This window comes from Mustelus asterias, chromosome 13 (assembly GCF_964213995.1).
Source record: "Mustelus asterias chromosome 13, sMusAst1.hap1.1, whole genome shotgun sequence".
In the NCBI taxonomy this organism is placed as follows: domain Eukaryota; kingdom Metazoa; phylum Chordata; class Chondrichthyes; order Carcharhiniformes; family Triakidae; genus Mustelus; species Mustelus asterias.
In genome coordinates, this window is record NC_135813.1 from 93,434,889 (window position 1) to 93,448,401 (window position 13,513).

The 13,513-nt window shown below is 47.7% G+C and overlaps 1 protein-coding gene across 1 annotated transcript in view; it reads left to right on the top strand.

The window, feature by feature from the left end:
- Nucleotides 1-13,513, top strand: part of foxn4 (forkhead box N4) — a 112,338-nt gene that overhangs the window by 14,488 nt on the left and 84,337 nt on the right. The window contains exon 4 of the mRNA XM_078226109.1: nucleotides 823-988. Coding sequence (XP_078082235.1) covers nucleotides 823-988 — 166 coding nt within the window. The remainder of the gene's footprint in view (nucleotides 1-822; nucleotides 989-13,513) is intronic.

A 13,513-nucleotide genomic window follows, 5' to 3' on the forward strand; every position in this document is an offset into this window, starting at 1 on the left:
GGCACGTTGAGGACTATTTACTCTCATGGAGGGTAAATACCAGAAAGTACTGGTTGAGCCAAATGACCCATTCCCGCACTGTAACTCCCATGTATGTTTACGTACAAACAGCTTTTAGAACCTGGGCACTAATTCACTTTGCTTTGCTTCAATATGGGAATTCCTGTTAAACAGAATCATCTGGCGGCACGGTGGCACAGTGGTTAGCACCACTGCCTCACGGTGCCAGGGACCCGGGTTCAATTCCAGCCTCCGGTCACTGTCTGTGTGGAGCCTGCACGTTCTCCCCGTGTCTGCGTGGGTTTCCTCCGGGTGCTCCTGTTTCCTTCCACAGTCCAAAGATGTGCGAATTAGGCCAATTGGCCATGCTAAATTGCTCCTTAGTGTCAGGGTATCAGCAGGGTAAATATGTGGGGTTATGGGGATAGGGCCTGGATGGGATTGTGGTCGGTGCATACTCGATGGGCCGAATGGCCTCCTTCTGCACTGTAGGGATTCTATGATCTGGCTTCCATCTGGAGAGGATGAAGTGGCAGCTTGGCTGTCGCTGCTGAGCCTCTGCTATCCTGGGTAACCCCCTCCCCCTGTGTCCCTCGACTTTCCCCTCAGGCTCCATGCACTCAGGTGGAGAGGCGGACTGGCCAGGGTTAGGGGTGGCAGTCGGAGTGTCCACCCTGATGCTGGATGAGGAATTAAGGTGTCGAGGCTTGGGTTCAGGCCCAGGCCGCTGGCCCTGACTTCAGGGAGACTGGATCCCACCAGTTAGAGCTGCAGCAACAGCCACCGTCGCCTCCTCCTCCCCGCATCCCCCTCTTCCCCCAGGTCTGGCCAACCTGGCAGCCAAGGCTGCCTCGGATGAGCGGAGAGACCAGGACCGTGACCTTGCCTGCTTCGAGAGCCTCTCAGCGAGGATGAACGTACTTTCTCCGGGAGGAGTGAGGGAAGTGCATCAACAGCTGGAGAACGTGAAGAAGCCTGGGGCCTACAGGTCATGGCAACACCTGGGAAAATGAGAGTGCATTCAAGATAGTGAAGAGGAGGGAAAGCCAACACCAACCACCAAAACTCTGCAGCTCTGATGAAGGGTCATCCAGACTCCAAACGCTGGCCCTATCCTCTCTCTCCACAGATGCTGTCAGACCTGCTGAGATTGTCCAGCATTTTCCGTTTTTGTTGCCAAAGGGGTTATTTTTCTGCAGAATAACAAGTTAATCAAGATCGGAACTGTCAGCTCCTGTAAGACAGCTATCACCACGGTGGCACGGTGGCATAGTGGTTAGCACTGCTGCCTCACAGCGCCAGGAACCTGGATTTGATTCCCGGTTTGGGTCACTGTCTGTGTGGAGATGGTGCACTTTGCTGGCACAGTTTATCAGTGATGGAGGGAGTGGATGTTTGTGGTAGGGGTGGCAATCAAGCAGAGCTGCTTTGTCCTAGATGGTGTTGAGCTTCTTGAGTGTTGTTGGATCCAGGCAAGTGGAGAGTATTCCATCACACTCCTGACTTGTGCTTTGTAGATGGTGGACAGGCTTTGGGGAGTCAGGAGGTGAATTACTCACCACAGAAGTTTTATGTCCCACCCTGGAAATCCTGAGGTCCAGTGTAGCTGGCTTTCCTGCTACCTGAGTCACAGATCAGTGAACCCAATGCAGACTTGGAATCGAAACTGGGACTTTCCCTGTCTGTTGGCTCAGAATCCATGTAGGCACGGTGACACAGTGGTTAGCACTGCTGCCTCACAGCGTCAGGCACCCAGGTTCAATTCCGGCCTTGGGTGTCTGTACATTTTCCCCGTGTCTGCGTGGGTTTCCTCCAGGTGCTCCGGTTTCCTCCCACAGTCCAAAGATGTACAGATTAGGTGGATTGACCATGGTAAATGCGCAGGATTACGGGGAAAGAATGGGATGGTGGACCTGGGTAAGGCGATCTTTTGGAGAGTCGGTGCAGACCCAATGGGCCAAACTGTAGGGATCGTATGGATTCTAATCCCACCACCAGTGCAGCTACTGACTGTCAGTTCAGAGTTAACTGATAACCACCAGACAGAAGCCAAGAGATGGTTTCCTTCACCAGCCGCACTCTGTCATCGCCCCGTTCCCTCCTCCATACTGAGATTTACAGCTTCCCGGATCTCCACTCAATAGCAAAGCAGTAAATTGACAAGCGAATGGTACAAGAATAGCTTAAGGAAAACATCTGAGATTTGACATTGTGCCAAAGCACAGTGTCGCAGTGCATTGGCACAGCGAGCTGTGGTACCAGTGGTTAAATTTGCGGACAGGATCCACACACCCTGAGTTCCTCATCTCAGCTGAACTTCTGACAAAAGTGGATGTGATGCTGAGAATCCCTCTGGATCGATCTCGAGAACACTGCCGGCAACCCAAGAGAATCGCAGCACCGGCGAGGTGAAGACCTGGCGGTTTTATCGCGAGACTATTAATCCAGAAACTCACCTAATGTTCTGGGGACCCGGGTTCGAATCCCGCCACGGCAGATGATGGAAGTTGAATTCAACAAAAAATATCTGGAATTAAGAATCTACTGATGACCATGAAACCATTGTCGATTGTCAGAAAAACCCATCTGGTTCACTAATGTCCTTTAGGGAAGGAAATCTGCCGTCCTTACCTGGTCTGGCCTACATGTGACTGCAGGGCCACAGCAATGTGGTTGACTCTCAACTGCCCTCCAACGACAACTAGGAATGGAAAGTAAATGCTGGCCAGCCAGCGACACGCATGTCCCAGGAATTAATTTTTTTTTAAATTAAAAACCATGGTTTGATTTTTACATCTTCCACAAATCATAGAATCCCTACAGCACAGAAGGAGGCCATTCGGCCCATCGAGTTGGCACCAACAACAATCCCACCCAGGACCTATCCCCGAAACCCCACGTATTTACCCGGCTAATCCCTCCAACATCTACATCCCGGGACACTAAGGGGCAATTTAGCAAGGCCAATCAACTAAACCTGCACATCTTTGGAATATTCTGTTGTTATTTCTAAAGATCTTTATGATGGGGATAGCAGGCTGTTCACCTGATAGACAAGATTCTAATTCAGGAAGTGGGATGGGTGGGGGGGTTGGGGGAGGGTGGGGGGGAACAAGGCATGAAGGACCGATCAGGGGCAACCATTAGCGGGCGTGGTTGGAAGCAGGAGGTCAGGTGATTAAATCTCCAGGAATGTGACCAGCTGGAGTTGGCGATCCAAGGTGGACATGAAGGTCAAAGGGTGTCCAGATGTCAAGAAACATAGACGCAGGGAAAAGCCAAACAGCTGTGGTGGGGGGGGGAATTTGAGGAGCGACAGAAATCAAGGCCAAAGGCCTGCGGCTCCCTGGAAATTCCTCTGGCCTCGCTGGCCTGGAGCTGGCAAAACACGGGCGCTCGTGCCCAGGGGAATGGGGGTCCCGTCTGGACTGGTGCTGGCAGCTGCTCTCTGGCAAAGAAGGCATGAGTGGGAGAGGGTGTCGGGGCAGGTGTGGGAACTGTCTGGGCAGATGTGAGGGGGTGGGGTGATCCACCCAAGTGTGATGGTGGTTGGAGGGGGAGGTGTGAGGGTCCTTGCAGATATGAGGGGGAGAAGTTTGAGCAGGTGGCTGGCTCACCTTTCCAAGAGCCTCCTCCCAAACAGCCCCCACAGTCCAGCTCCTCCAGTGAGGTGCCCCTTATTTTGGTCAGCCTGTACCCATCGTGTGTCCTGATGCATCTTGCCAGTCAGGACCTCAGAAACCTGGAGTGGCCCTGAGGTCAGCACGGACACAGTGGCACAGTGGTTAGCACTGTTGCCTCACAGCGCCAGGGACCCGGGTTCGATTCCCGGCCTGGGTCACTGTCTGTGCGGAGTCTGCACGTTCTTCCCATGTCCGTGTGGGTTTCCTCCAGGTGCTCTGGTTTCCTCCTACTGACCAAAAGATGTGCTGATTAAGTGCATTGGCCATGCTAAATTCTCCCTCAGTGTACCCGAACAGGTGGCGGAGTGTGGCGACCCGGGGATTTACACAGTAACTTCGTTGCAGTGTTAATGTAAACTACTTGTGACACCAATAAATAAACTTTTACTTTAAAAAAAGATCAAACCGCTGGCATGTTGGCCTTGGCTGGAGGCAGTGAAGGGGGGACAAAGCTGGGAAGTGGTGGTAAGCCCAGGCCTGCAGCAGCTGCTGTGGTATTTCAGTATCGCCAGGCCCAGCACACCCGTGTACCCTGGCTGCACAAAACAGTGGATGAAATAGGAACTTGTTCTGTAGCTGGATCCTCCCAGAGGAGGGAGGATTGGGAGTGAAGAGTGATGGGAGTCAGTCTGATTTTGAATAACACTCTGCCCTCCCTTCTAGGCTTCAAATTGACGTACAGAGTGACAAAGTACTGGAGGTGTTGGCAGGCTTAAAATTGGACAAATCTCCAGGTCCGGATGAATTGTGCCCTAGGCTGCTGTGGGAGGCAATGGAGAAGATTGCAGGGGCCCTGACCCAAATTTTCAATTCTTCTCTGGCCACGGGGGAGGTCATGATGTGGAGATATCAGCGTTGGACCGGGGTGGGCACAGTAAGAAGTCTCACAACACCAGGTTAAAGTCCAACAGGTTTATTTGGCAGCACAAGCTTTCGGAGTCTCGCTCCTTCATGGTGGAGGTGCCAGAGGACTGGAGAACAGCTGATGCGGTTCCGCTATTTAAGAAGGGTTGTAGAGATACAGACCAGTGAGTCTCACATCAGTGTTAGGGAAACTATTGGAGAAACCTCTGAAGGAGAGCATCTGTCTCAATGGGGAGAGGCAAGGCTTGATCAGGAATAGTCAGCATGGCTTCGTCAGAGGGAGGTCATTCCTAACAAATTCGATTGAATTTTTTGAGGAGGTGACCAGGTGTATAGATGAGGGTAGTGCAGTCGATATAATTTATCTGGATTTCAGCAAAGTCTTTGACAATGTCCCACATGGGAGACTTGTAAATAAGGTAAATGCACATGGGATACAGAGTAATTTGCTAAAGTAGATTCAGAATTGGCTCAGTTGTAGGAGACAGAGGGTGATAACAGAAAGCTGCTTTAGTGACTGGAAGTCAGTCTCTGGGCTGGGTACCTTATTATTCATCATTTATATAAATTACATTGATGACTCTGTGGGGATTGGATTATTAAGTTTGTGGTTGACACAAGGATTGGCCGGGTGGTTAACAGTGAGGCGGAGTGTCTTGGGCTACAAGAATGGTCAAGTGGGAAGATAAATGGCAGATAGAATTTAACCCTGAAAAGTGTGAGATGATACACTTTGGAAGGAGTAATTTGACAAGGAAGCATGAACGGCATGACACTAGGAAGTTCTGTGGAACAAAGGGACCTTGGTGTGTTTGTCCACAGATCTGTGAAGGCGGAAGGGCATGAGAGTGGGGTGGTGAAAAAGGCATATGGGTAACTTGCCTTTATCAATAGAGGCATAGATTACAAAAGCAGGGAAGTTATGTTGGAGTTGTATAGAACTTTGGTTAGGCCACAGCTAGAGTACTATGTGCAGTTCTGGTGGCTACATTACAGGAAGGATGTGATTGAACTGGAGAGGGTGCAGAGGAGATTCACCAGGATGCTGCCTGGGATGGAGCATTTAAGATATGAAGAGAGGTTGGATAAGCTTGGGTTGTTTTCATTGGAGCAGAAAAGACTGGGGGGTGACCTTATCGAGGTGTACAAGATCCTGAGGGGCATGGACAGGGTGGATAGGGAGCAGCTGTTCCCCTTAGTTGAAGGGCCAGTCACGAGGGGACATAGGTTCAAGGTGAGGGCAGGAGGTTTAGCGGGGATGTGAGGGAAAACCTTTTTACTCAGAGGGTGGTGATGGTCTGGAATGCGCTGCCTGGGAGGGCGGTGGAGGCGGGATGCCTCACATCCTTTATAAAGTACCTGGATGAGTACTTGGCACATCATAACATTCAGGGCTATGGGCCGAGTGCTGGTAAATGGGATGAGGTGGGAGGTCAGGTGTTTCTCACATGTCGGTGCAGACTCGATGGGCTGAAGGGCCTCTTCTGCAGTGTGTGATTCCGTGATTCTAATGAGAGTTTAGTTTTGTAGATTTGTGGTCAGAATGTCAATATAACTGTTGTCTCTGGCTCCACTTACAGAATATCCACTTCAGAGGTTATTCATTGTGCGTGATGCAGTTTGGGGTTTTTCTCAGATAGGCTGATAAGGTGCGAGCTCTTTCCTCACGCTGCCTGGGTGACCCGTTACACACTCGGCAGCTCAGGAATCTGCCCAGACCCTGGTTCTATCCCAACCAGGATTCCAGCTGTTTACTCACTCCCGTTTTAGCTGCCTGTGTCCAGTTTGTTACCTGCTCAACTTGCAGCAGCATGGTGACAGAGACTGTGCAGAAGATTAAAATGTGTAGATGGAGCTGTGCAAACTCCCTGAAAATATAATTTATTCCCCTTGCACTGTGTTGTTTCCACCACTAGAGGATGCTCATACAAAGCACGCACTCAAATATAGGCACACACATACAGACACAGACATACAATACACACACACATGCAGATATATGCATACACACACATGCAGACATACACATACAGACATACACGCATGCATGCAGACATACACATACACACACACACACACACATGCAGACATACACATACACACATGTGCACACATGCAAACATACACATACACACACACACATGCAGGCATACACATACATGCAGACTCATGCAGGCACAAGCAGACATACATACAAATGTGGACATTCACATACACACATGCACAAACATGCAGTCATACACACACACATGCAGCCATATACATACACACACATGCAGACATACACATGCACACACATGCAGACATACACACACATGCAGACACACACACATGCAGACATACACATACACAGACATACACATGTACACATATTACTCTATTCAGGTGATGTTTATCTTTAAAGTTGGAAATAATATTAACATTCCAGCTTTTACAACAGCAGCATCTTTTTGATGGTCAGTTGTATATTTTCTAATGGCGAAAGGCATTAGGATTTTCTAACTCTTTTGAGGATAGAAATCTTACTTGTGAACACAATGTGCAGAAAGCACAGTGACTTCTACAACTTGTATCACATAAGTGCCAGCAGGAACAGTGTTCGCCTGTGCTGCTCTTCAAAACCTGTTGAAAAATCGATTGTCTAAAATACAAGCTTGCACCAAGTTCAGCAAGGCCATTCAGCCCATTATGACCTGTTCCTGCCACAGACACATCCGATCCACTTAACTCTGTGGAGAAAGGTTCTGCTAAGTTTCTCCCACCGTCAAATGTAAATCGAGTAAAGTTCTAGACTGCTAACGGGGTGAGGCGAAGCAAGGTGAACAGCAGTAAGAACCAGATGGAGCCAATGGCCTATTTCTGTGCTAGAAATCAGATGTAAAGAATGCCGACATTACTGACCAGCTGTCTCCTTTGGCTTAACATTTTCACAATCTCAGCCTCACAGGAACCATCATATTTCACACATCCTTCAATCATTTCTAACTGTAATTATCTTTATATACAATTACACACACATAATTATATAACGTTAAAGACACTCGACCTAACAGGTCTACAATCCATCACCTCCCAGAAACTTCCGGCATCTCATGTCACATAAGGCCGACAGAGCATGTATGGACCTTTCAAAGATGGTACCGGAGCGTGGCGGCTTCTTGTGAGCTGTCCCCATCACACCCTCCCACACCCTCCTCTACTCTCGTTCTATGCTCTTAAAACTCATAGAATAGAATCATAGAAACCCTACAGTGCAGAAGGAGGCCATTCGGCCCATCGAGTCTACACCGACCACAATCCCACCCAGGCCCTACCCCCACATATTTTACCCACTAATCCCTCTAACCTATGCATCTCAGGACTCTAAGGGGCAATTTTTAACCTGGCCAATCAACGTAACCCGCACATCTTTGGACTGTGGGTGGAAACCGGAGCACCCGGAGGAAACCCACGCAGACACGAGGAGAATGTGCAAACTCCACACAGACAGTGACCCGAGCCGGGAATCGAACCCAGGACCCTGGAGCTGTGAAGCAGCAGTGCTAACCACTGTGCTACCGTGCCGCCTGTACTCATCAGACTTTTGAATGGTCCAACCTCACATTAAGTTGATCTTTCTCTACACCCTAGCAATGACTGTAACACTATATTCTGCACCCTCTCCTTTTCTTCTTCCCTAAGTACTCTATGAATGGTATGCTTTTTCTGTATTTTTTAAATCATTCATGGGATATGGGTGTCGCTGACTGGCCAGCATTTATTGCCCATCCCTATTTGCCCTTGGAGGGCAGTTTAGAGTCAACCATATTTCTGTGGCCCTAGAGTCACATGTAGGCCAGACCAGGTAAGCGCAGCAGATTTCCTTCCCTAAAGGACATGAGTGAATCAGATGGGTTTTTCCAACAATCGACAATGGTTTTATGGTCATCAGTAGATTCTTAATTCCAGATACTTTTATTCGACTATCTGCCATGGCGAGATTCGAACCCGGGTCCCCAGAACATCAGCTGAGTTTCTGGAATAATAGTCTAGCGATAATATCACTAGGCCACCAACTAGTGCGCAAGAAACAATACGTTTCACTGGATCCCAATACATGTGACAATAATAAATCAATTCAATGTACTAAGGTCTGTTTTTGTAGCTAGCTTTTCCTGTAACAGATTGCCAGCCTGTTGTCAGGGCTCTGGCCTGAGGGGCGCCCCTAGCTGACTAGGAGTCTCTCCTACTTCTACTGCCTACCATTGGTCTGTGTTGGAAGGTTTTACAGGTTGATAACTGACCTGTTTGGCCGTGTTAAGAACACACTTCCCTTGGACATTAAGTGCTGGAGTGGGACTCGAACCCGGAGCTTCTGGCTCAGAGGCAGAGACGCTACCCACTGCACCACAGGACCTCCCATGCCTCTTTCCCTGGATACTTAAACTGTTGTCTGTTTTGGACGATATGAGGAGAGTTTGGACAAACTTGGTTTGCTTTCACTTAAACGTCGGAAGCTGAGGGGTGACCTGATAGAAGGTTATGAGAGGCGTGGATAGTCGGAGTCTTTTCCCCAGGGTAGAAATGTTAATTAATAGGGGACATAGTTTTAAGGTAAATGGGGGAAAGTTTAAAGGAGATGTGAGAGGCAAGTTTATTACACAGAGGGTGGTGAGTGGCGGGAATGCGCTGCCAGAGGAGGTGGTGGAAGCAGATACAATAGCAACGTTTAAGAGGCATCTTGACAGATACATGAATAGGCAGGGAGTAGAGGGATATGGGAGTGTAGAGACAAAGGTCTTTAGTTTAGAAAGATGTCATGTGTTGGGGCGCAGGCATAGTGGGCCGAAGGGCCCATTCCTGTGCTGTACCATTCTTTGTTCTTTGTTTAAAAAAATGAAAAATTTCCACTTTTATTTCAAAAATTATTTGCGGTTTTATCCTGGAATCCATTCCACGCATTTCTGGGTTTCTCCTAATGCCAGATTTTCCTTGAATACAAATTTTAGTGTCAACCAAGGCTCAGCGAGCATTCCTCTCATCTCTGAATCACAAGATTCTGGGTTCAAATCCCACTCTGGGGTTTGAATGCAAAGCTCAAGTACTGTATTGAGGGAGTTCTGCAGTGTCAGAGGTACCGTTTTTCCGTGAGCTGTAAATCCAAGGCCCTGTTTACCTGCTTGACAGGATGTAAAAGATCCCATGGCGTTATTTAAGTGCAGTATATCTATCCTTCAATCAACATCGCAAAAAATCTGATTATCAGGTCATTGAACACATTGCCGTATCCGGGAGTTCGGTGTGTGCAAATTTCTTACAAGTGTTTCTTAGGGTGGCACGGTGGCACAGTGGTTGGCACTGCTGCCTCACAGCACCAGGGACCCGGGTTCAATTCCCGGCTTGGGTCACTGCCTGTGTGGAGTCTGCACATTCTCTCCGTGTCTGCGTGGATTTCTTCTGGGTGCTCCATTTACCTCCCACAGTCTGAAAGACGTGCTGGTTAGGGCGCATTGGCCATGCTAAATTCTCCCTCAGTGTACCCGAACAGGTGCCGGAATGCGGCGACTAGGGGATTTTCACAGTAACTTCACTGCAGTGTTAATGTAAGCCTACTTGTGACACTAATAAATAAACTGAACTACAACAATGGCTACACTTCACCAAGTATTTCACTGGCTGTAAAACACTTTGAGATGTCTGGTGATTGCGAAAGGTGCTATATAAATGCAGGTCTTGCTTTTTGACTCTTCATTGACATTTAACAAATCTGTGATCAAAATGTCCAAAATGCCTTAGAATCCCTGCAATGCAGAAGGAGGCCATTCGGCCCATCGAGTCTGCACCGACCACAATCCCACCCAGGCCCTATTCCCGTAACTCCACATATTTACCCCTGACACTAGGGTCAATTTAGCATGGCCAATCAACTTAACCTGCGCATCTTTGGAGTGTGGGAGGAAACGAGAGTAAACCCACGCAGACACAGGAAAATGTCACGAGGAGAGTACTGCCGCTGTAAAGACTTCTCTCAATTCCCTTTCTTACACTGTAAAGAGCTCTCTTTGTAATTGAAAACACCATTTTTATTATCAAAGCCTCGGGAATCCTTCTCCCTGTCCCTCGCTGAACACCCTCCGTGTTTTATTCTGTGTAGGATGAAATTCTGCCCTTACCAATGATTTACACCAGGTCTGATTTTACAGTCTGGCACCTCAGTGGTGTTTCCCTGTGCATGGCTAACTGTGCCTAGAACAACTGCACATTGACTAAATGCTTGTAGTTAATAGCCTTGAAAGCATTCCAGTATTCTCTGTTGTTTGACTAAACAGCCAGTAAGCCACCCATTGCCGCTGCATTGTGCTGTAGAGTAAACAGGTCATTAAGACAGCGAGACTAGTCAACAGTAAACTTGTCCGCACAATGAATGCACATAAAGATCAGTGTCAGCCTTGGCTCAGTCGCAACAGTCTCGCATCTGAGTTAGGAGGTTGCAAATTCAAGTTCCACTCCAGAGACCTGAGACCACAATCCAGACAGGCACTAGAGGGGCGGCCTTTTCGTTGAGAGGTCAAACTGAGGCCCCTTCTGCCCTCTCGGGTGCAAATAAAAGATCCCCTTCGTGCTAACTTCAAACAGCTGCGGCTTAGCGGTATTGTCACTAGGATCCAAAGACCCAGGGTAATGCTCTAAGGACCCGAGTTCGAATCCCACCACAGCAGATGGTGAAATTTGAATTCAGTAAAAATCTGGAATTGAGAATCTACTGATGAGCATGAAACCATTGTCGATTGTCGTAGAAAATTCATCTGGTTCACTAATGTCCTTTAGGGAAGGAAATCTGCCGTCCTTACCCGGTCTGGCCTACATGTGACTCCAGAGCCACAGCAATGTGGTTGACTGTCAAATGCCCTCCAAGGGCAACTAGGGATGGGCAATAAATGCTGGAACACCAGTGATGCCCACATTCCATAAAAATGAATTTTTAAAAAGGCTAGAGAGTTTTCCTTGATGTCCTGGGCAGTTTTCACCTTTTCTCTGTCTGTCTTTAATGCCAAGCACTTTCTGTTTTTACCTCAGAAGTACATTACCAGCCGTGAAGCACATTGAGAGGATTTGAGGTTGTGAAATATTATTATGTGAATGCAAATTTCATCTGCAAGATGGCAGATACCAAATCAAACTAGTGAGGAATGAGGATGAGTCCCATTCAACACAAAACATTAACTCCATTTCTCTCTCTCCACAGACGCGGCTAAACCTGTGAAGTGTTTCCAGCAATCTCTGTTTTTTTTATTACAGGAAGGAATTCTACGGAATATTTTCAAACGTGTCTCATCTCACTTGCTTGGAGTATTTTTTTATTCGTTCCTGGGACTTGGGCATTGCTGGCTGGCCAGCATTTATCGCCCATCCCCAGTTGCTATTGGTTAGGCCATTTCAGAGGACAATTGAGAGTCAACCACATTGCCACTCAATCATTTTGGTTTTAAAAATGCTAACAGTTGCGTTATATCCCAATCCTAAAAATATACAGGGTGAAATGTTCCCGTCCCGTCTGCCATGGGAATCGTAGCAGGCAGAGGTGCAAAACTCCATTTACCTTGGGCGGGAATTTCTGGTCTTAGGGTGAGCACGGCCGGAAAGTCCCACCCATAGAGTTTCATGCTGCAGAAAAGAAAGACATTGCTGCTGAAGCTTTTCATCTTGCACTCATCAGGGCAAATGCAAGAATGCCAAATTTCAAACAAGCACAACAGTTTATACTGCAGGAGAAAGGGGTACTGATCGGTTGGCAAATCGACTCTGATTGGCCAAGGTATTGCTAATGGAGAAAGCAATGGAAATGATAGGCTCCCCAAGTCTCCAGGTCAAAAATGATGCATCACTTGAACAAGCTCCTTTTGTTTGCAGAGCACACAGAGCGGCACAGTGGCACAGTGGTTAGCACTGCTGTCTCGCAGCGCCAGGGACCTGGGTTCAATTCTGACCTTGGGTTACTATCTGTGTGGAGCTTGCATGTTCTTCCAGTGTCGGCGTGGGAGCTCTGATTTCCTCCCATACTCCAAAGGTTAGGTTGATTGGCCATGCTAAATTGCCTCTTGGGTATCAAGAGAACTAGCAGGGTAAATACATTGGATTATGGGGATAGGACCAGGGTGGGATTGTTGTCGGTACAGGTTCAATGGACCAAATGACCTCCTTCTGCACTGTAAAGATTCTATGTCCGTGTGTATGAATGTATGTTCTTCTAGGGAATGCAAATGTAATTGAACCACATTATAATCTCAACCGATTATTTTATATTGGTTTAAGCTATTGGCGCACTCAGGATTGCGCAACAGGTGCTGGCCAATCACAGAAACACATTTAACAGTAGACATTTGTGTTGGGTTTTGCATGTTCCAGCTGGTTGAGTACGGTCCGTAACCTGCCTATAATGATCAGCTGGAGGAACATGTTGTTTGATTTGATCAGCCAATCATTGGGATGGATGACCTGACATCACACTGACAGTGGATGTTGTCCAATTGTGTGGTAGGCAATGTCTTTTTGGACTGATGGCAGTATCCAGTTAATCGAAAATACCACTGGTGTCTCCACTGCATAGCAGCAATATGGGAACGGCTTACCTTGTTGTTCAGAGTTTTGAGATATTTGGCCTTTCCAGGGGAATTTGACAAAACATCTACCGTTGGATGTGGTCCTAGGATTGGACAGCACTTGCTGAACAATGCTGAGTGTGCTAACAGCTACACTAACAACCAGTTTCAGATAATTAGCCGAGCTGGCAACTTGGCTCATTCATATTTGCTGGATCTCATTGTCTGCAAACAATGTTCAAGCAATTTTTGAATTGCCCAGGATCTTGGGGAACCTATAGATCCCCACTGCTTTCTCCATGGCAACATCTTGGACAATCAATGTTGACTTGCAAACCAATCAGCACCCTTATAAATTGTGATGGTTTGAAATTTGACATTCTTGCA